Raw genomic sequence first — 24,229 nt, 5'->3', positions numbered from 1 at the left:
AATAGAAAAAAATAAACATAAGTACAGTGCTTGTTTTGTGTTTCCGTAAATCTAAAGCACTTAATGGCGGACCGTAGCGACTGGAGGAAGAGGGTTGACTTAGTCCAGGCATGATGATGATAATGATGTAAATCCAATCAAAATATCACAACTCCTTAATCTAATGAACTGCTGTTCACCTTCTCTGTCCACCAGGAAGGCGTATGAATATTTGCCGATGTTGAAGTTGGCGATCTCATGAAACACGACGTCCATGGAGATGTCCACAGCTGTGACACCGAAGAATGTGCCAGTAGAGTCAATGGTGGGTACCGCGGCATGTATCACCAGACCTTAAATAACAGCGGATAATGGTGAAAGAGCAGTCTAAATCAGTGTAAACGTACTCATGAGGTACGTATACCTTGCTGTACTGACAAGCCATCTCAGAGTTTCGAGTATACTTGATGCATGTGGTCTAAGTCAATGTTCAGGATCTGTTTACTAGTAAGTGATTCCTATTGTTTTAGACAGTTTTGCAGAGTAGAAGGTTTAAACCACGATCAAAGTCACTGAAAACTATGGCAGCAGATTGTTGTTCATGCAAAAACGCCTGGATAAGTGAGAAGAATTTACAAGTAAAGTGATCTTTAACTTTGACCTAGACCACAATTCATCACGTGCAAATGCGCACTCGAAACTGTAAGATGACTTGTGATACATAACATGCACTATTTAGGTGTTTCTGGTCACAGTTTTGTGCATCTCCCAGATAGGTTTAGGCTAGAGTCTACTGGTATCTATCAGTTTACTCTTGAAAACTGATATGCTCAAATGATATACAGCTTGTGTGTGTGTTTATGTTTATGTTTGTGTGTGTGTGTTTATGTTTGTTTGTGTGTGTGTGTGTGTTTATGTTTGTGTGTGTGTGTGTGTGTGTGTGTGCGTGCGTGTGTGTGTGTTATAACCTACCAAGATGCTCGTCATTTGTGGGTACAGAGTAGGTCGGCTCGGGGTTGGATGAGACCGGGAAGAAGTCGTAGTAGCTACCCATGACCGTCTTCAGCTTGTCGCCCTCATTGTCGTCTGGGGTTGCAAACAGAAAGCAAAATCCATACAAAATGTGTCGAAAATGCCTATCTTTTAAAAGTAGCTGACGTTAAACCTTTCTTTGGTATTCAAACTGCCTATGGCGGTTTAAGGTTTGAAACTCTTCCTAGTTTTAGAGAGGTTTCATACAACTCAGCGACCCCCACACCGATGCTACATTATCACACGTCCGAACATTATTGCCATGCGTTTATCACCTGGATTTCATGTGTCGTTCAATTCATGTTGGTGAAATTGAGTATACCTTGTTAAAAAGCGGCATGTGTGACCGAACAAGCATTCGAAGGAAAATATAGGCTTTGATTTGACTTCACTTGATAAATACATGTTCGCACGAACAGGTTGAGAAAAGGTTACAGACCATGCAATGTTCTTTTCATTGCATGAGTAATGTAATGAGTAGATGTCCACGGACGTTGAGTGCATTGCACTAATTATTTTGTAAGTAACGCATGCAACTGACACTCACCTATGTACGCTGTCCTGCCAACTGGCCCCACGCCTTGAGGATCCCTGCTTGCACTGAAACATGATCCGTAGTTTCCTTGGGTGCAGTATCGGTTCTGTCGTAGAGAAACACGAACAAGACGCATTTGTTGTTATTGTTGTTGTAACAGTTATTTTCAAGTGTAGTAGAATTGTTATCGTTCTAGCATAATTCAAACTTGCAACGCCGATATCGATACATTTATTTTTCTGTGTATAAAGTGCATTCTGAAGAACTAAATAAACAGGTCCGTTACCGTCCACTCCACAGCTCCCGGGATCTGTTGGTTGTTCTGGTCTGCGATGGTGGCGAGAAAGTCTAAGGCCGGCAGCTTGACAAATGGGTTACTGGGGTCATTGGCCCAGTTAATACTGGCCCATTGTAGATTAGCACCCAGCCCGTAGGTAAAGATGTGCACCGAACGACCCTGTGTAGAATGATAAACACATTAAGAAAGAGGTTAGTTTCCTTTATTCATCATTGTATGCATCCAACTATCCTAGCCTGGCTAAACTACCCCGGTTGTTAATAGCTTTAGGAAGGTGTTGAGGCCCACATAATAATATAGCTAGCTAATATAAGTAGGTTTAGGTTACACACAAAAAAAGCACTTCACTTTTGACAACCGTATGTTACAAGAACAGATGTCTACGAACTATGCATTTACGCATATGAAAACTTTTAGGGCATAAGACTCGGCCTTACCATCAGATCCTGGCCTTTGACAATGTCGTCCAATGAGAAGTAGGTGTCGGTGGGCTGACCGTCAGTCAAGAAGATAATGACGTCATGGGAGTCTTCAAATTGTTCCTGTTGGATTTGTACCAATGGAAAGAAAAAAGTCACGTTATACTTACAATACGGTTTATTTCGTATGTTTATTAAGCTATTAAATGTCACTTTCACTGAGTTGAGAATTCTTTACAATTTTTGGCTTTCCAACTTGTGAACGCTCTTTATTATTGAATTGTATTTCAACAAATCACTCAGTTGTACTTGATTAACAAGTCTAAGAAGAAATACTTGATTAATTATCTCGTTCGAAAAGCTCAATATCATAAAGGTCACAAATAAAACCAAGACTACTAACATCACATAGAGTTAAATGTGGCACCTTACCGGTCTTTTGTTTTTAGCCTCAGCGAACATGTCAAAGGCTTTTTGGAATCCTGCAGAGTAGACAGTAATGGCTAGAGAGGACAGATTGATTTGAATTAGTTTGAATCTAAGACTGAATGACAGTAGTAACAGTGGTATGAATCAATATGCAAGCAATGTGCAGGCCCCAACACCTATATCATCAGGTGCTGGGGCCTGCACATAACAGAGGTTATTGGCCTTTTGACTCAAATATAAGCTCTGTACTACATGTTTGTACCTAGCTTTGACGGACAATCTGAAAAAGGAAGTATTACTCACTCTCAGGCACGAGTTGATTGATAAAGTCCCGCATAATCCCGATGTTAGTTGGGTTGGCTTCTCCCAGACTGTCTCCGAAGCAACCTTCTGGTGCGTATGCTCTGCCACTGAACGAAACCACTCCTCCCTTTGGAGTTCAAAAGCCCAAGATTTAAGACCACTATGTCATAAAATGATAACGTGGAAACAGAAACAATCAAATTGACGTAAAGTATTTTCATTGATTGGTTTGAGTATGAAAAACAAACAGCTAGGACTGCACAACTAGCTGGTGGATTTTAAAAAGGGTTTGCCCTAATGGCTGGACAATGCAGAGCGTGGAATACAAACAGGATGCATACACACGGCCGTATCTATAGTATACAGACTGTATGTGGCGTATCATGTGGGCCTATAGAGTGACAGGCTATATAAGTTTGTACAGAGAGAAGAAGGAAGGGTCTCCTTCAGACAGACAGACAGACAGACAGACAGACAGACAGACAGACAGACAGACAGACAGACAGATAGACAGACAGTATAATACTGTTGGCAGTGCGGGTGTCAGCTAGGAAAGTGTTCCAGAATGATTTGGCTGTCACATTACTGGACGATATCCATAGTCAGCGTAGGTAGATTATGAGATGTGATGCATTTGTTACTGAACTCACCCAGTCTCTTGGTGTGAGGGTGTCCAGTACCGTCAGAGCTGCCTGCTTGGCCAGGTTGAGCCTCATCTGCTCCTCCGGTGCTCCATGAGGCTCATCCATGGACCCGCTCACGTCCATCACGATCATCACGTTCTTCTTCTTGGGAGAGGCCGCGCTGACGTACCAGTTTCTGCGACATAAAACATGGGTAAAACATCTATTCAGTTAAGTGCCTGTTAAGTCATGATCATGCATAATTTGCATTAACTCCCTTTAAGAATAAAGACATGAAAAACGATCAGGAATTAGTTGATAGTAATAATAGCCAATGCAACAAACCATTCGATAATTTCTAGAACGTTCTTACCTGAACCTGTGATCGTTGCTCTCACATGACCTGTCGTTCTTAGGGAACTGGTGATACTCGCCCTCCTTGGCACCATAGTACTGCCAGGTCGCCCCAGATATGTCGTGCATGTTGGACTTCATGGTGTCGTAGACATTCTGGCGGATTCTGCTTTCACCGTTACCTAAATGTAGTGAATGTTTCCTTATGTTTTGCACTGCAGTTGTGGTCTTGATATTTTAAGGTGAATATTTGGATATAGTTGGAAGACCTTAGGTCCACATTTATCTAAAAACAATTGTCACATATTTGGCATCGTCTATAACACAAACGTCAATACGTACAGGAAGATAGTCAAAGTCATTTGGACTGTATGGAAATATTCTAGAAAGTTAGGATATGATATACGAATTCAATATTTAACAAATAAGATAGAAAATACCTGCGGTAAACGTAGCGCAGCTGTCGTTGACAATCTGCCCCAGGAACCTCGGGTCGTACTCCAGCTGGCCGAGGTTGTCGCAGCAGTCAGAAGCAGGAGCGCCCCCTGTCGGACCCTGTGCATGGGAGGCTTCTATCTCAGCCTTGTTCCTGTGCAGGATGTCCCGGCACATCTTCAGCCGGTCTCCCGCTGCCTGGGTCAGCAGATGTAGCTGGGTCTGGCCGTCGATCTATAGTTCAGATGTCAATATAGTTCTGATGGAATACCCGTTTTAGACTGATTTAAAAGGTGCATGACTCACAAGAAGGTATTTTACTGACATTTCCATCTTTTGAAGCATGAGGGCGTTGTTATTTCCCCATCAGATAACAGTTGCTTTAATAAGTAACAGTTTGTATGACGCAATGTTACTAAGGAAGGAGATTGCCATGCACACGGTGTCAGTAGATTTTATTTTTTTACTACATAACTTACAGCAGGAGTTAATTATTTGATTTGGATCAGAACGAATCCCATGTCCATTCAATTTCCTTTTTTTTCTTTGAAAATGGACAAAAGAGAAAAAAAATAAAACATGATCAGCCTTACACGTATGCAGTTAAAATATGACATTGCGAAATGACTGATAGGACTTAACATTTGTTGACCTACCTCGACAACAAATTGGATCAAATTTTAAAACTGGGCACACAAAATGCCAACGCCGGGAGACAAATACAGCACAACTCAACTCTAGTGAAACTTGCAACGTTATAATAAGGCATAGAAGGACTGTACCTACCTGGATTTCGGTGAAGTTGAGTTTCTCGTCGTACGCCTTGACCAGCTGAAGCGCTCCGGTTTGTGACTCGGCGAACTTCACCATCTTACGGCTGACCTTGGGGATCCAGTCGGTGGTGATGGGAGCGGTGGACAGGTCCGCCAGGCACAGACTCGGCAGAACCGCCCCGAGAACGAGAAAAGCAACCATGCGCATCCTGCAGGGTATATACCAGAACGTTTGGAGAAAATTCTTCTGAATATCTCACTATGGAATGCTGCACTCGCGTCTTCCACAAGCGTGATTTTGCCGCGGCCCCTGTCCTACGCTGGTAAAGGAGCCCCACAGCAATCGTCCACGAAGCCAACTGCCCAGCTATTTATTTCATTTCTGAAATTAACATTGGACGTTATTGATGGACTGTTTCCAAGCAACTATGATAAATGTTACAAAATGAACTTTTTGTTCCTGGTTACAACGTTAAACATCCATAAATCACCTGACGACTTTCAATCAATGCATTGTGTTAACGAGATAGCAAAAGAAAAGGCATGTAAAACATAAACGCAGGGGGCATTGTTTTGACCGTTACTAAGTTTCCGTCGGTCCGTTTCCATGTAAATGTTAAGGTTTTGTCTTATCTGCATCAGAAGAGGCACTTTTTGTCAACGCGTTATATCCGTAATGGCAGACAGCAAAAATGCGTCAAACATAAACTACGGATATCTCCGTTGTGCTGTTACCATGTTACAAGGATAAATATTACTGCTTTACAATACGTATCTGTTTATAACGCAAATGTCTTCTTTCAACTTGTTTTAGGATGCAGTGTCTTATCGAGCACGAGAGACTATAAGAATGCCTGAAATAAAAACGGAAGCAAACTTAGTTGTACAGTTGCTAAGCAACAATGATCAATAAACACAAACTCATTGGTTCTACTTACGATGTACTTCGGAATAAGATGGTCGAATAAATAAGAAATATCAGAAGCACATGCTCATTATGGTACATAAGGGATAGCAAAGAAATTTGATCTTGGGGAGGGACATGCATGTATGGCTAATAACAAGATTTGCTAATTGTTTGTGCGGGCCAGTCTGTTCTGTATGGAGTGTAGATTTTACATCAGCTACTCCAGATAACAACATTGCAAGGATGGTTCAAACCGGTTTACCAGTCATACCGAATTAGATTGTCGAAAAAATCAGTATCAATAATTAGAAGCGCTGTCGGTATATGCACAGTATTTTGGAAACATCCGATATAATGCACAGATTATATCTAGGAAAAGTACATGTATGGACAATAACAATATTTGACAAAATGTTGAGTGTAGATTGTATATCAGTTACTTTAGGTAACAGCGCTGACCCAAAGACTATGTTTTACAACAGATTGTTGATAAATTGTACGTAATCTAGGTGGAATTTCTCCCAATGCCACACTATACACAGAGGTTGGGTAGCTCTAACGACTCTACGAAAGTTTGTTACTAGTGGCATGCAAGCAACTACAGCTCTCTGTATACATGTGTGTTTTATATATTACAAGGCGAAGTGCAATTGTTATACCCGGCAGGAGCATTTTCATGGGGTGAAATTCGCATAATCAACGTGACATAAACATCCATTTTTCCTCATTGCCACCTCTGCGTTGAGAAAAAACGGATGTCTTCTAGTCGGCCGTGATCCATTCAGCTTGCTTTTGTCCAACTGTGTATCGTTTTGATGAACTCATTATCATACACCCACTTAATGAAAGCTTTAGCTATAAAGATGCCCTAAGCAGACCGTGGTAACAGTAGCAACGTAACGAACGAGCACGGCTGCAGCCCCGTGCCCATCGGTGGTTCTCGTTACCCCTAGCAGTGATAAACAAACAGCATTTATCCCATTCTACAGGGATTCTGGGCAGCAGAACATTCATCTCAGGCTGTAACTTAATTACTTCCTAGAGCACATACCAGGTCACTAGTTCGGTAGATTATTTCGTTCTTTATCAGTTGAGTTATATTTTGCAACATTACTGAGATAAATAGGCACATTTCTGCTTAGTATATTTACCAATCCAAATTTTAGAAATATACATGAACGGTACAAGAAGCCAACAAAGTACTCACATAGGACAGTAATAAAACTAGATAATGATTTTTTCAACACTTTTACCACTTTCATACAGATGAGTTATGATTATATTCTAGATGTTTAAAGAACGCAAAAGAGCAGGACGATTGTGAGCGAAGGTTTACGTTGTTAAAGTGAATGCCTCCAGGCCTACCGCTGTTGTTCTGGATACGGTTTCCGCGACCAAACAACCATCGAAGTAATGTTATCAACTGTTGTTCACTAAGCACACCCAATAATGGTAGTTAATTGACGCAAACGAGGTTTGGATACACACCCCTGTGCCCCGCATATTTGTGTAAGGAGGTTGTTGGCTTCCACAAGGTCCTGACATGCCAACGTTGCCAAGGAGATACAGTGGTGTTTGGCCATAGATTTGTTTCCGCAGAGATTGTGTTACTGCACTTTAGAAACGTAAAATTCGTCATTAGCGGTGAGCTGACAAATGTGTTTAACTTAGCTTGTACCAAATCTTGACTCAAGCCACGTGTAACATCAGTCTTACGTAACGGAAAATAGATGCTGGCGCTATGATAGTTTGATTCTTTCGAACATCAATTGCTGCCAAAGATGTTGAATGAGCTGTTTTTCTAGAGTACATGTTATGTGAGCCCAAAGTTCTTTCACAGAATTGTCCACATCAAACCACCAACTGATAATCCTGATTTAATGAGTGACTTGGAGGAGAGCAAAACAATAGCAACCATTCAGATGATCCAGCGGCCACCTCAAGACTAAACGCGAATCCAGTCACACTATTTATTCAAGCTTTGTCCTAAAATCCAAGCATTAGATACAGTTATGAGAAATCAAGCTCAATGCTGTTTTTTGGTCACATCAATCTTTTTGGCCAGTAATAAGTAGCCAAGTGGTCTCAAGATGGTATTATTACCACTTACGCGGTTGCTAAGAAACAATCAGTCATTAGATTGCATTGTTTTAGATTTGCTGGCATCTTGTGGTTCTTTTGGCGGCCACGTAATGGTGTTTTTCTACTTTGATTAAAAGTGCCAGGATTTCCAGTTGGAAGCCTGTGGAGGACTTAGCGTGTTTTTCTCAGAGGTCGTTCTGACTACTTTTTCCCATCCTACGTGGATTTGATTAGCCAGTCGTGACTGACAACTACGATACTATGGCTTAGAGAAGACGAATACTTGTCCTGTCTATCTGGAAACTTCTTTTTCGTTTATCTCGGACATTTGGTCGGGGAACTTCTCTGATTGCAAGAGGTGACGACAGACTCCAAGCAAACAGACTCAGTTGGGAGGCCTTGCTCCTTTTAACAGAGTTCCCTACGCCGCCGTCAGCTGTGACTCCATACAGCCACAATGAGGACAAAGCTGATTTTAGCAGTTATCTTAGCGGCCCTACCGTGTCTGTGCCTTGCGGACCTGTCCACCGCTCCTATCACCACTACTTGGATCCCCAAGGTCAGCCGTAAGATGGTGAAGTTCGCCGAGTCACAAACAGGCGCGCTTCAGCTGGTCAAGGCGTACGACGAGAAACTCAACTTCACCGAGATCCAGGTAAGTACTTGCTTAATATTTTCACTGCAAAAATGGAACTTGTGATGGTTAACATGTTATTGAACAAGTGCTTTATAAGAGCCTGTTGGCGCCTATATGCCTGTATGTTTTGGAATGTGGCATTGTTGTATACTATATCTATAACAAAGGCGATGAAGGTTCAAATGCTAGAGATTGTACATTATTGAAAAAAATCCATTTCGTCCATCGTGACAAAGACAGCTTTGTTTAATTGAGTCATAAGCATTAGTAACGTGTAATGTTTCGTATCGAATGATTCAGACTTTACATTACATCGTAATTAAATTTAGTTAAACTGTAAACTGATTGCATTAGCTATCTGATGAAAAAGGAATGTAGCTTGATAAAGATCATTTATTAAACATCGGATTGTTTTAGGTGTGACATATGGTAGATAAAATGTGGGTAACTTGGATTAACAAATGATTAACTACCCCTTACTAAACACTGATTGCAATCCATTAAGCAGCTGGTATTAATAGCATGAGATGTTGTTAAAGTGTTCGATATATAGTTTTTTTATAGTTTATTAATTATTTATTATATTTGGTAAGGTCTGGTGCGTCTCGACATTGGAATGGAGTAACAATAGTATGAATGTATGTATGGACTTAAGAACGTGATTTGCAGTGGCTCGTTTTTACATGTTTCAAATAGACCGTTTGAAGCACACTTTCTTGCTTTGATACCTTGTCAGCGTGATTGTTTATTTGTCTGCAAGATAACCATATACTATAGATGTATGCTGAAAATCGTTTTCTTAGTCGATTTAGTAATCGTTTCTAAGGGAATGTGGGTTCATTTTTTACCTTGTAATGAGTATCCCCTTCGTGGTGAAAGGTCTTGTCTCATAACATAACACAAAGAAACAAATATACAAATAAATCGGAATAGAGCTAACTGAAAATTTGCAGAAATGTTTTAGATATATAATCTTACACGTTCACCTTTTTCCTGTATGCTATTAACGTTAACAATTGCTGTGTTATAAGTTTGAGATATTCTTCGGAGAGACGGGTTGTTGTAACATAATTCCTTTTGTTCTTTCTAGTCTGATAGCATACATATGTCAATAATGAGACCTTCCTTATTTCAAAACTGCTTACCCTCTTGAATCTAGAAAAAAAGTATCAATCTTTGTTTTGTATATTTCGGTGGCAAATTGGTAGTTCCCTTGACTTGTTGTTTGCATAATGACGAGTTCACTGTACCAAACATCCTTTCGAAGTTTGCTGATACATGAAATATCATCGTTCTCTAACATATGGTTCTTTAACTACATCTTAGAAAAAAAACAGTTTGGTAGCGTAGTATGACAAGCGTGTCTTTTTGTAATGGCTATTCGGCTATTCTTAGATTTTACGTCACCCTGTGCGTTAAGATCTGATCAAGCATTTTGTATTTAACTTTGAAGTCGTCGTGTTTGCGCGCATGTGACGTAGGGTAAGATTAATATGGTTTGTTGTCATTGACAACATGGCGTCACACAGCAGTGCTTGCTTGTGTAGGCGATTGCCGTATAAGGAGATAAAGATCACAACATCGCTAGGTGGGAGAGGCAAGTAGAGAACATTGGTTCAGAATGCATATTTTTTGTTCAGAGCATAATACATGTAATTATTTCAGAATGACCATTATAAAAGGTGGTTAAACCTCAAAGGCCTTCTGATTTATGGTTTACTTATTAATGAGTTTATTCTACATGAATTGTCAATTACAAAGGAAAGAGAAGTTGCTGTTGCCTATTTGAAACAGTAATAGACACATTGTTTATTGTATTGAATGCTTATTGGCGAGACAATCGTCTTTCGTAAATAACATTCTCACAAGGTGGTGCATCACAATTCCCGAGTTCCAAATTCCTTTCAAGGTAAAAGGTCACAAATATGGAATTCTTTTAAGTTTAGTGATTACGATTTCAATCTATATAAACGAGCAGCAAAAGCATCAGTAGTAATATTGTCTTCCTTATCAGATTTTCAAGGTTACGTTCACGATTGATGTAGCATTTCTATGGTATATTTCTCAGTGATTTGCGCTGTTGCTACATACCTTTTGTTTTTTACCATGCCTGAGGGCTAATTGCAGGTACATTGTAGAAATATAGGAAGAACATACATGTGACAGTGAACTGTGACGGACACAGCAATGGACTACCTAATACTAGTGTTGGCTATATCTATACAATCTGGGTTTGACTACTTTCTTGGAGGCAATGTAAGACGAAAAGCCTTATAGATGCATGAGACCCCCTTCTTCGTTTTAACACTGATCAGCCCATTGCATTTTGGGAAATCGTCGTTGAATATTTTGTCTGCGACGCATGATAAGTCATGGCTATATGTTTACATATCCCTTTTAATAACGATTCTTTTGAAAGAGATTAGCATCCAATTTCTTAGATACATATTATGCAAACAGGTTATTAAGTTGCATACTAATGCCAAATTATATAATGTCTTCTTTTTGAACCTGACGCCGTTTAATCATTTTTTTTGCCAAAAGTTCTTCATTCTGAGTCACGTTTGTCAAACGGTTAACTGATCTAGACGTTCAACTAGTAATCTTAAGAGCCTTGTGGCGACATCTTTACGAGTGTGTTTTTCTTAGTCGACTATGACTTAACGCTTGTTTTCTGTGGTTTTGTAAGACCATTGCTAGAGTATGCTTGTCCTGTATGGCATCTTGGTCTTACTACCCTCCAGCCAAAGTACAAAGAAGTCTGACCAGTATTTAGGCACGCCTATCTTTGGGGCTGAACATGCGCCGAACATGTCCCGACCATCTCCCAACCAGTAAATGAATTACTCCCGACTGAGCCCCGAATGCTTTCTAACCTACTCCCAACCATCCCGACCTCTAGGCGATGACTGCCGAATCTCTCCCGACTAATCCAGAACCGATTGCAGGCCTTCTAACGAATTAAAATGGACATATTAGGCGACTCTCAAAAGAGGGGTCATTTTCGTTTTCAATCAAAATAATTTATTCTATGTTGCTAACATCAACGAGAGATCGAATTCAGATCACAATTAGATTTAATACGGCTTTTAATGTTCCTCTTTGTTTTTGATCGTGTGAAGGTCGGGGTGGGGGGGGGGGGGGGCGCCCACGTTCTGATAGTAGTCACTTGGTTGGAAATGAGTAAACAGAGATTTGTCAACGGCCTTGGGATTAGTCATGGCTAGGTTTGAAATTAGTTGGGAGTAGTTCAGCAGTGGTTCTGGCGTGGTTAAGGCTGCTGACTTACTCCCGAACACCAGCCGAACACTAACCGACCGCGCCGAACACCAGGCAACCCATTCCAGACCCACCGTCCAGAGCCGAATGTTTTAAATCTTTTTAAACATTCTGCTGGTGCAGCCGAATACCAGCCGAACACAGCCGACCTAGCTTCCGAATCCGTCCTAACCATGGTCAGGGAGAGTCGGGAGGCCATGTTCGGCTATGTGTAACCGGGGCTTTGCAGTACTCGAGAAAGCCACTTGGGGCCATTATAAAAGTTGACGTTCGTTTTATGAACCCATACCAACCTACAAAAATATCACAAGGTCCCATCAACGACTTTTCGAGTTATGCTGACGAGAAATAAAAACGGCGCCGAAAAATAACCTTCTCGGCGAAGGAGAATATCGTTTGCTGATATTGACGACATTGCGTCACAGAGCGGTGATTGCTTGAGTAAGTTATTCCCGTCTAAAGAGAAAAAGAACACAACGCCCCCGTGCGGAAAGAGTCGTGTTTACAAGGCCCAATATTTACCATATGCTCTCTATATACCACGTATTATGCCTAAAGGTACGGGTTGGAGGCCTATTTTGGCCTTCTTATATGTCTTCAGCCCAGTATATTTCTTCCTGTCGAGAGAAATATACACACAATACAGCGTGAGAAAATCTTCACAATGGGTTGTTTCAAAATCGTTGAGTTTTGAATATTCTTAAATCAGGTCACAGAGATGGCATTTGTTGTGAATGTTGAGTGCTTGAAATATGATAACGAATCATTGCATTCATATTCCATTTCTATGTTTAACATTGTAGTTCATTACTTCGTATTGAGTCTATTGTCTTTTTGCACCCTTTGATGCCTTATGAAGACTATAACACCACAAGTATGTCTATGTGTGTGTGTGAGGCATAATTGGATCATAGACAGTATACTTAGTTTTCAGATACAGATTCCCTTTTATATCGCAGCAAACATTCTTGATTTCAATACAGTGCATTAGCTCCAAGCGCGGTGTGATTAATGATGTTATTGCAGGAAAGAGTTTTGCGGTCACACTTTATTTTATAGTTTATTCAAAGCTGCATACCAAAGGTTTACTGCTTTCAACACCACTTACATACAAATAAACTCTAGGGTACAACATCTCTTTTTTTTACTAATTTTAACTGACTTTGTAGATTGACGGCGAGACCCAGCTACATCTACTGACCCAGGCAGCGGGAGACCGGCTGAAGATGTGCCGGGACATCCTGCACAGGAACAAGGCTGAGATAGAAGCCTCCCATGCACAGGGGTCGACAGGGGGCGCTCCTGCTTCTGACTGCTGCGACAACCTCGGCCAGCTGGAGTACGACCCGAGGTTCCTGCAGCAGATTGTCAACGACAGCTGCGCTACATTTACTGCAGGTATTTGCTGAATGTCTGGACGCGCGTTTAAAAAAAATGTATCCTAACTGTCTCATAGAAATAGTTCCATGTAGGCGAGTGTTCATTATTGTCAATATAACATAATTTACGATTGTACATACAATAGATCTTCCAGAAGATGTAGAGATACAAATGTCTATCATAAGCAAGGTAGTGACGTATTACCTTCGAAACTAATTGAATCTTCATATCAGGTAAATTATACACAAGCCTAACAATATAAAGACATTATGTAGGTACCGGTGAAAACACAATCCGACCCACCGTCTACGACACCATGAAGTCCAACATACATGACATGTCCGGGGCGACCTGGCAGTACTATGGTGCCAAGGAGGGCGAGTATCACCAATTCCCCAAGAACGACAGGTCATGTGAGGGCAACGATCACAGGTTCAGGTATGAACGTACTTAATATGGGCATTTTATACTTAGTTAATTTCGTTTGCTAACAAAGTGACACAAAAGTACAGTTTCAAAATACAATCTATCCATATTAGATGTAGATAGATAGATAGATGGATGGATGGATAGATAATTAGATATAGATATAGATTCCCGAGAGTCAAGACAACACATTTATGCTGCAAAAGTTTTGCCTTTATCAATTCTATGCATTCAATGTCACAGAAACTGGTACGTCAGCGCCGCCTCCCCCAAGAAGAAGAACGTGGTGATCGTGATGGACGTGAGCGGATCCATGGAGGAGCCTCGGGATGCCCCGGAGGAACAGAACAGACTCAACCTGGCTAAACAGGCAGCTCTGACGGTACTGGACACCCTCACACCGAGAGACTGGGTGAGTTAAATAACATAACCTCTAATCCATTATGAATAGTATATTATATGCTTGAATTGATTAGAATAGAAAACATCAATCAACAGTTCTGACGTTTTGAAGCCTCTGTTTCTCGATGCTTTAAGGGAGGAGTGGTATCGTTCAGTGCTCGGGCAGAGGCACCAGAAGGTTGTCTGGGGGACAGTCTGGGAGAAGCCAACCCAACTAACATCGGGATCATGCAAGACTTCATCAACCAACGTGTGCCTGAGAGTAAGTAGCATTTGATTTCACATTGATGAAGGTTATACAACCAGATTATAAGGTACGGCAAAAATAGTTACTCAAGGAACTGGATGAAATTTTGAAACATCCAGTCTGTGACTTATGCATAATCAACCAAGTCTGAAATTAGATTTTAACAAAATTACCATTTTTATGTTTATTCAGAGTTTTGGTATAAAACCTGGTTCCCCAATCCATTGCTTAGTCACTGACAAAAGACAGCGGATACTTTCTGAAACGCCTGACTGCTTCAAAATCGTATCCAGTTGCTTGATCGAGTAACAATTTTTGGAGTATTCTATTTTATCTAGGAAATTTAAGTCAGGTAGATATGGTTGGCAATGTATTTGTCACAGTATTAGAGATGCTAATCATATCTAGGTTATCATAAAGAATTGGACCTTTACGTTATTTGAACAAGTTATAAAAGTAATATTGATTTCATATCTACCTCATGACTGATTTGTACTCCCCAGCCATTACTGTGTACGCCGAAGGATTCAGAAAAGCCTTCGACATGTTCCATGAGGCTAAAAACAAGAAACCGGTAAGCAACCATTTCTTAGAATTACGCTGTGTATAATTCAAATCAGAAGCTACTCAATTGTGCAAAGAAACTGAAGTAACGGACTAATTAGGTTTAAAACTGTATCATTTACGTTTTTTCCCATCGATTCAAATCCAACAGGAGCAGTTTGAAGACTGCTACAACATCATCATCTTTCTGACCGACGGGCAGCCAACCGACACTTACTTCTCATTGGATGACATCACAAAGGGCCAAGATCTAATGGTATGTCCGTATATTACGCCCTTCCAATGTGATAATATGCGCATACTTAAGGGCAGAGTAGTATTTTCAAATTCCATCTGTTTCCCAGCGTCGTTCTTTCGTAACCGAACCACATTGAAACTTTTAATTGGTTTATTACTCTACATAGGAGCGTTCTGTACACATCTTTACCTACGGGCTGGGCGCCAATCTGCAATGGGCCAGTAGTGGCTGGGGTAACGACCCCAACAACCCATTTGTCAAGCTGCCGGCCTTAGACTTCCTCGCCACCATCGCAGACCAGAACAACCAACAGATCCCGGGAGCTGTGGAGTGGACGGTAACGAACTGTAGTTAGTCAGAATGCTCTGTATACAAAAGCATGCAATGCTATTGCGGTGGTAAGTTTGAATCATAGTTACCGGCGAATTTAATAGCAATAGCTTGTAATTGTACTCAATGTGTAAAACAATGTTCTTTGTATGTTCCTACGTCAGAACCGATACTGCACCCAAGGAAACTACGGATCATGTTTCAGTGCAAACAGGGATCCCCAAGGTGTGGGACCGGTTGGCAGAACAGAGTACATAGGTGAGTGTCAGGATTTTGTTTACTTTTCAAAATGCTATGTAGAAAGTATTTCACGTCCGTGGACACCTAAAAATCACATTGCTCATGCATGATTGCATCCATATAAGTCACAAAAGAATGGAAAAAGGCGTATACATATCAACATCTAGTAGGTAATATTTGAAATATACTTATAGGCTTTTCCGACATGTTTTGAATGCGTTTTATTGCTGTTTACAACCCCAGACGACAGTGAGGGCGACAAGCTGAAGACCATCATGGGCAGCTACTACGACTTCTTCCCGTTCTCATCCGACCCCGAGCCGACATACTCTGTGCCAACCAACGACGAGCACCTTGGTATGAACAATATTACTAATAAAACACACCCGCATACATTCACTTACATACGAAATGGCAAAGTACATGAATCTATTCCTTGGTCTAAGCATATCATTCTTTTCTTTTATGAGTAGCAAAAGCTTTTTAAAATGATCGATTAAGACTGTGACAGATTTATCTTTATGACATCATCCAGAAATCTTATTTGGCACGTCAATGCACATCTGTAATAGTGTTACACAAAGCATCGCCTTTTTTATGGCCCAACCAGTAAAGAGCCTGCCCACATGGTGTTGCCAAAAAACGTTCCCTAAAGAATGCATTGGCGGAAGTTTTAGAATTTATAATTTATTCATATAACTCAATCGCAGTTTCAATCATTCCACACGATTTGCAACCATCTGTTGCTTATAATGTCTCTCTTTTAGAGACTATTCTTAGTGGTTAGCTCCCCTAAACGTCTAGATATCAAGTAGGACTAGCAAGATGGCTTATCAACACAGCATGCCTTTCTCCGGTACGCACACAGTACTGGTGACTGCCGTACTGGTGGCTGCTCTTTCACCATATATACACCTAATGTTATTCAATTAAGGTCTGGTGATAAATGCCGCCCTCCCCACCATCGACACCTCCGATACGTTCTTCGGTGTGACAGCTGTGGACATCTCCATGAACGTCGTGTTTCATGAGATCGCCAACTTCAACATCGGCAAATATTCCTACGCCTTCCTAGTGGACAGAGAAGGTGAGTAGCAGTTTGCATGGTAAAAGTGTAGGAAAGGTGTGTTATCTTCTTAACCACTGTCTTTATCCCTTAAGCTTATGGTTCCTTTCAAAGATTGCAAAATCATCATTCTCGTCGCATGTCGGTGTGTACTAAGACCAACTGGCATTGGTTTCTCTTTATCTAAAATGCTGCAAGTCATTGCAACTCTTCCTGTTCACGATCTTTGCAAGACCTATACAACCACCGATCTTTATTGCAGTAGATAATTTGATATGATTGATAGTACCATAGAATAGAATGTACGGAGTCTTGTAAATCAACCTTTAGAACCACATAGTTTTGTGTGGCAGCATTTAGATCAGGTGAATACGCTTGCATAAGGATGATTATTTCATACTTTCACAGATGGCCGAGTCCTCATCCACAGGAACCTGCCTAAACCTACGGAGTGGAGGTCAGAACCGACTTTCCTCGGTCTGGAGGCGATGGAGGGTGCTCTCAGGTCACGGGAGGTCACCAAGATTCTGAACGGAGACACAGGAGACTATTATACTATGGTAAAGTCAGTTCTATTCCAATATGACCTGTGAACTCCATTGTCGGCAATTTTTGCGGTTCTATGTTTTTAGAAAAGCTTATTTTAATTGCATGCCCATAATAGCAGGAAGACATTGTGTTTAAGTTAAAAGTACAAAAAAATATGTAGATAATTGTCTCTTAGTTCTATTTCGTCACAAACAACACATAAGAGCAATGCATTGCAAACAGAGATCCCCAAGGCCTGGTTTAAGTTTATATGAAAAAAAAAATCGTACTCATGTGACATTATTAGTGATTGCAATACTTGTCGCAAGATTGTATCATGTTTTCTACGCCGCCAGGTGAAAGTCCCGATTGCTCGTGGCAATGCACAATACGACGGAGCCGTGACAATAGAGAAAGCTGCAACCTTCTACTACGAACCCATTCCTGACACCAAGTACAGCGTGGTGCTCTGCCTGTTTGAAGACGATGAGACCATAGCCATCCCCACTCAGGTTTGGATTTTTGACTGCTCTGCATTAGTGTTGCTAGCTACATTATGTATATGCAAGTGGCCAAAATACAAATGACATAGCTTCTTACTGAATATTGGAGATGCTGGCAGAAACAATAACACTGCAAATAACAGGTTTGAAACACTTAGTATATGACGACCCTGTGCATTCTAAAGAAAGCTAAACGCTTGGTTCAAAGCACATTTACAGTACGAACGAAATTGATTGGAATAACGTTGATATCAAGTTACCTGTTTGTATATTGATGAAGGTGAGCCCTGAAAACGGCACAGACGCGCTGTACCATCGGCTGGACCTGCTTTACATGAACAACGCCACCGGGGACACAGAGTTCTGCAGTCTGTATGGCGAGTACGCCACACCTGATGACTCAACTATCAAGGTATGGTTATCAATATTTTACTGAGACATTGTGCAGCACCATATATCTAAACTATTTGTTTTCTACTTCAGCGTAATGTCGGTTATCAGCATATATCACCAGACCCTATTTGTATATATAAAAAATATCTAAGTTGAACTGCAGGCTGAACTTTTGCTTCTAATTTTGATTGTAATTTTGATATTGAACTCATGTAACAGAAAGGGGAAGCTGGAAAAACGTAAGGATTCTGTCTACCAGTGAAGTAGTCTTGGAGACTACTTCTCAGTGAATGAACGAGAAGGCACCCATTTTTAATCCACTGTATGTCGCGGGGAATGATTTTCAACACCTTAAGCCTAGGTTACACATAGCCGAACATGGCTCCCGAACGCTAGCCGACTCGGGTCGGCGGTAGTTCGGGAGCAGTCTGACCAGTTTTTGGGCCACGCCTATCTTTGGCGCCGAACATGCGCCGCCGAAGATGCGCCGATCATCTCCTAACCAGTACACGAATTACTCCCGAATGGGCCCCGAATGCTTTCTAGCTTACTCCCAACCATCCCGACCTCTAGCCGCAGACTGCCGAATCTCTCCTGACTAAACCCCGACCGATTGCAGACCCTCTCACGAATTTAAATGGACATGTTCAGCGACGTTCAAAAGAGGGGTCATTTGCGGTTTTAATTAAAATAATCCATTCTATTATGTTGTTAACATCACCGAGAGATCGAATTCGGATTATGGCTAGCTTTAATACTGCTTTTAGTGTTCTTCTTTGTTTTTGGTCGTGTGAAGGTCGGGGGTGATTCGCCCACGTTCCGATAGTAGTCACTTGGTTGAGAATTAGTTAGCAGAGATTTGTCTACGGCCTTGGGGTGAGTTATGGGTAGGTTGGAAACTAGTTGGGAGTAAGTCAGTAGTGTTTCTGGCGAGGTTAAGGTTCTAATTTTACTACTGACTCAATCCCGAATACCAGCCGAACACGAGCCGAACACCAGCCGACCCATTTCAGACCCTACGTCCAGAGCCGAATGTTTTGAAATTTTCAAAACATTCGGCTGGCGCAGCCAAACACCAGCCGACTCAGCCGAACGCCAGCCGACTCGGCCGAACGCCAACCGAGCTAGCTCCCGAATCACTCCCGAATCACTCCAACCATGGTCGGGGGAGAGTCGTGAGGCCATGTTCGGCTATGTGTAACCTAGGCTTTATGCATGTCAAATGGTTGTCCTAACAACTACTCTCAAACGTTCTGTAAAACCTACAGTTCCCACCAGAGGCATTTGCTGATCCCATCAACTACCTGAACACCTTGGAGACGTTTGACGACGTGGTGGACATCGAACTCTTCATCAACGACTTTACCGGGACAATGGCGAATCCAGGTGGAAATATGTTTTATTGATGCTTGAATCCCAGCTGCAAGACATAAGCTTGTAACTGTGTTGATCAAATTTGGTATTCCCAACAGCCCATGAAGAAGTAAATTTGCCATTTTTCCAATTTCAGATGATTCATATGAATCAATGTGGTGATTAAAATCTGCATGTATTGTTGGGCGTCAATAAATGTACCTTAGCACTGAATAGAATCCTGACGTATTTGGAATGATTTAGTTTTTACGCTTATCACACATTTCTTCTTCAGCATTTGTCCCACGCTGCTGTGCTTGTAATTTGTGTATTCATGTATGTGTACGTAAATACTGATTTTGAAGAAAAGAAAATCATTTCTAAAAGCATAATGTGCTTAACCTTATACGCGTTGTTTAAAACTATAAACGTACTAAGGAGACAAATACACGCCTTTCCCCAGGTCTCATAGAGGGAATCCGAACCGACGTTATCCTGTCGGCTGAGATCGAGCAGTACTGGAGGGTAAATGGAACAGAGTCAGTGTGGAGGTAAGAATGCCTGGTGGCAAGCTAAATGAGCATAGTTTAGTCGTCAAAGTAGAGATAAATGATTTTGATCAAAGCTACAGGACTAGAGGCGATGTTATAATAAGCTGTTTGACAAAGATGCCCCGCATTGTGCGATATTGATTGGAATCTTTGGAATCATGGACTTATTGTGAACATAACATTTTCATTTGACGATGTCCCTTTTGGCCTTTGACAGGTACTTCGGCACAGAGAACGGTGTGTTTAGGATATTCCCCGGAATCATCACGGACAAGCGGTATGACCCCACCCGGCAGACATGGTGAGTCTTTTTCTAACGTCAATCCAGAATGACAGTATACAAAATGAATACCATCATTAACATGAAAGCTTATCTGTGTTGGTACAGGTGTAAAAAGTTCAAACCAAGAAAAAATATCACAGTTTCCAAAGGATGCTAATGCACTTGCAGGTCATCTCCGTGTAAAAGATAATGACCGAAGTAAAATTCAAACGTTTTCTTTCCAAACATCTGTAGGTACGCGCGCGCCCTGAGCAGACCAGAAGACTACACCTTCTCCCGTCCGGTTCCCAGTCCGTTCGGTGGGGGCAACATGGTCACCATCAGCAGAGTCATCTTCCACACCAAGTAAAATCAAGCATATCAACATTCTCAATATTTGTTTCAATCTGTACCCATTGAAGTTAAACGTATGCCCGGTATGATTACAGGCTCCCAGGCCATGTTTTATCCTTTGTAGTTTCTTATAATTTTCTCATTAGATAGAAATTATATGAAAACTGTTTCTTGTTTGCAGAACCGAAGAAGTCTTGGGAGTCATTGCAGCTGACATCACGGAGACGTACTACTACTCTATGCTGTACACTGAGGTTAGACAATATATCTATTAACAATATATTTTACATATGAGGTTGGTTCAAGTATACATACACATATTGCTTAATGTAAGGGACTTGAAGCAAGTTTAGTATGTCTTTGTCTATGAGGTGTCCTGATATCATTTTACTGATTTTTTTCCATATCGTTACAGATTCCTGAATGTCTTTCTGATGATTATGACTGCTTCCTGTTAGACGACAGTGGGTGAGTCGCGTTTGTCTGAAATATGTGCACTAAATTACATATGCGAAACAGTTCTAACTAGTCACACGTCTGCACTGTTTCTCTTTTAAGAAACTAACAGCCATACTTGTGATCTAAAATAATGATATGTATTGGTCAATATATTGTATGCTTGGTGTTTTCAATGACATATATCATGCAATCTATCTCCATAGTCGCTCGTATTGCCAATCACATTTTTTTGTACAGGAAGTTTTCAAGAAGTTGCTGTCTGACGCACATGGTGTGACTTATAGTCTCTACGATGTTTAGGTTGCAATATTAGCCAGCAGAGCTCTTATAATGACACAATAAGAACACAATTCAACTTAATGTTCGTATGTTAATGGCAATCATTGTCAAGTTTCTACCTTTGTCACTGTTTTCATTAAAGAATATACACAAAGTTTTATAATTATCATTGTCACCCAGGTAATTTCCAATGCTCTAATAATGAACCATACAAATCAAATCAATAGCTTGTCTCAGAAAGACACAATGTCCTATCTTTACGCATTTTATCACTCTGTAGTTACTTCATGGAGTCTTTGGACAATACAACTATCTACTATCTGTCAACATTCAACAACAACACACGGAACATGGAGCACGATCATCTGACTAACAGGTTCCCTTGGCTGGCCAAGTATCTCACCGTCAGAGGAGAATATCTCAGGGTAAGTGAAATGAGTATTACATACTTGACATTTTATACAAATAGATTCCATGCTCTGTTGCAAGAAATAACATGTTTCAAAACACTGCCATGATTTTTATCTATTTTACGTCATATATAGCACATTTTGATTGCACACTATCAAATGCATATGAAGCATATCTGGTAGAGTAGATCATTAAATCATCGTCACCATTATCGCCATCATCACCCTCAACATGATATTGCAATGGATGTCCATCACAAAGTGAACCAATACAGTACATTCAGTGACTTAAACAAAGTATTACGGTAACAAACAAAACAAAGCACCCTTTCATTCAATACATTGCAAATTGTACTCTTACAGTCAGAATGGTGCAACAACTATGCTACCCAGAATTCCCAGTTGTTTTACGACACAACTGGGTTCATCGGCCTGGAGGTCACCACCGGCCCGCCGTGTTACCAGTTCGCCCTGTATCCCATCAACGCCACCAACACTTTCATTCTCACCCTGCACAACCGACACACCTACCACTGTGATGACCGTCCTATCACAGTCGGTGGCAACCAGGTTTGGGACAACAGTCAGGTTGTACAGCTTTGCTTGCTTCGCGTGTTGGGGAGGAACTAGACTCATGCAGAGGCTCTCACCTTATTCTGCACCACCCGGTCACATCAATAGATAATATGTGCACCATTGACCCTTTCACTTGTGGATCATCACGTAACAGCACGTCTGTTCGAAATTTCACCACCATCACGTTCACCTCGATATCTAAATGCACCACTGCAATGATAATGATTAAATAGTAAGGAATAACTGATGTGGAATATACAAACCTGGGTACTTACCGCCTCCTGCCAAAACAAAGCGTAGGTAGATCCCAGATTCTCCAGTAGGCTTCTGTAGTTTCCCAGTGCGCCAGTAGATCTGCCTCCTCGCTATGACATTCCTGTTTGAGTCCATGAAGTCCATGATGAGATCTTTGCAGTGCCCAGAGTTGTACATTCCTGTGGTGTCCTCTGCATGGTCGAGTCCTCTCTGTAGAAGATCACTTCAGATTAAAACCCGATGATGTAGAATTGTGTTCACATACACAAAAGCACTTTTTATGTAGTTGTGCGGCGATGTATTTGCATGCGGTAGCGTGTGCGTGTCGGGACATTTCGTGGATGAAGACTTATTTGTGAAACTGGATTTGATGACTGCAAGAGTCGTTGGTTGACCTCGGATGCCGGTAAGGTTATAACTATTGAATATAAGGCCTGAAAATTTGTAAATGGTTTATTTGCGACTTACTTTTGAAGAATTGCAATAAATGTATTTGAGAGGTAGGGCTGGGCGTTTTAGTAAAACTGTGGAGACATGTTTTGTGAGGTACTTGCTTAATATAATATAGAGAAACCTCTTCGGAGTCACATGTATATTTTACTCTATCTTATCAAGGAGAATTAAAAGTGAAGAACGTTGTATTTTGAGATTTAGATGGGATTAGCATCTATCCTAAAAACAACACAGAAGTTTGGATGGAGTATGGGCATCAAACTGTTTTTATATTTGTTTCATTGCGAATGTAATGAGTTGGTATCGAGTGAAGCACATTTGACTGGTAACTTACACGTTTCTGTCTTCTTACAGAACTGTTCCTGCAATGATATTTGTCAGACATGCAGTACAGATGACCTGCAAGTTTGTCAGGTGAATCTAATTGCATTGTATCTTAGAACCATAGAAAATTGATACGAGCACTCATTTGTACATCCAGTTATGCAGATAAATATAGCTTGTGTCTGTCCACAATGATGAAACATAATCTTAAATGAAAACGTCAGAGAGGTTAAAACTGGATCACCATTACAATATGGACAATTGTGTTCTTAACCATAGTTGTTGAGATTTCATATACGTTTTTGTATTTGTAGGGGACCACAATATGATATGGTACCTGATTTTTGGCGTGATTACACTGTTCATGTGTCTAACAAATATCCCGGGTCCTCGTTATCAGTGTCCCTGTATTTGTGACTGGAACTACGAGTCTTGTACCAATGAAATCCTGCGTCTGCTGTCCGACATTCCGTGTCCTCGTGAGTAAACACAACCCAAGGAAAATTATTCCCGAGTGCAAATTATTTCTACATGTCTGTTTAAAGACCTTC

General features: G+C 41.0%; 2 protein-coding genes across 3 annotated transcripts; one reads left to right on the top strand and one right to left on the bottom strand.

Moving 5' to 3' along the window:
* Positions 1-2,987: 2,987 nt before the first annotated feature.
* LOC136434861 (VWFA and cache domain-containing protein 1-like) lies at positions 2,988-5,539 on the bottom strand. Its single transcript, XM_066427944.1, has 5 exons — positions 5,194-5,539; positions 4,413-4,641; positions 3,992-4,154; positions 3,646-3,814; positions 2,988-3,122 (listed from the first exon to the last, which is right to left on the bottom strand). Exons 1-5 carry the CDS (start codon positions 5,386-5,388, stop codon positions 2,988-2,990), a joined length of 891 nt encoding a protein of 296 aa, XP_066284041.1. The 5' UTR covers positions 5,389-5,539.
* A 2,681-nt stretch (positions 5,540-8,220) lies between these two features.
* On the top strand, positions 8,221-24,192 carry LOC136434553 (VWFA and cache domain-containing protein 1-like). Of its 2 annotated transcripts, none has more exons than XM_066427417.1 (24): positions 8,221-8,824; positions 13,255-13,483; positions 13,741-13,903; positions 14,135-14,303; positions 14,429-14,555; positions 15,044-15,114; positions 15,256-15,360; positions 15,509-15,679; positions 15,837-15,930; positions 16,156-16,269; positions 16,847-16,999; positions 17,387-17,538; positions 17,863-18,018; positions 18,290-18,421; positions 19,671-19,788; positions 20,219-20,306; positions 20,524-20,607; positions 20,824-20,934; positions 21,104-21,176; positions 21,338-21,390; positions 21,941-22,085; positions 22,434-22,658; positions 23,709-23,768; positions 24,079-24,192. In XM_066427417.1, exons 1-24 carry the CDS (start codon positions 8,627-8,629, stop codon positions 24,163-24,165), a joined length of 3,078 nt encoding a protein of 1,025 aa, XP_066283514.1. In that variant the 5' UTR covers positions 8,221-8,626; the 3' UTR covers positions 24,166-24,192. The 2 variants fall into 2 exon arrangements, with proteins under 2 accessions (XP_066283514.1, XP_066283515.1); XM_066427418.1 differs by having other exon boundaries at positions 8,230-8,824; positions 22,434-22,640; positions 24,079-24,190.
* The last annotated feature ends 37 nt before the right edge of the window (positions 24,193-24,229 follow it).

Source organism: Branchiostoma lanceolatum, chromosome 5 (genome assembly GCF_035083965.1).
Source record: "Branchiostoma lanceolatum isolate klBraLanc5 chromosome 5, klBraLanc5.hap2, whole genome shotgun sequence".
Classification (NCBI taxonomy): Eukaryota; Metazoa; Chordata; class Leptocardii; order Amphioxiformes; family Branchiostomatidae; genus Branchiostoma; species Branchiostoma lanceolatum.
Note: the sequence above shows the minus strand (reverse complement) of the source record. Positions and strands in the feature narration are given on the sequence as shown.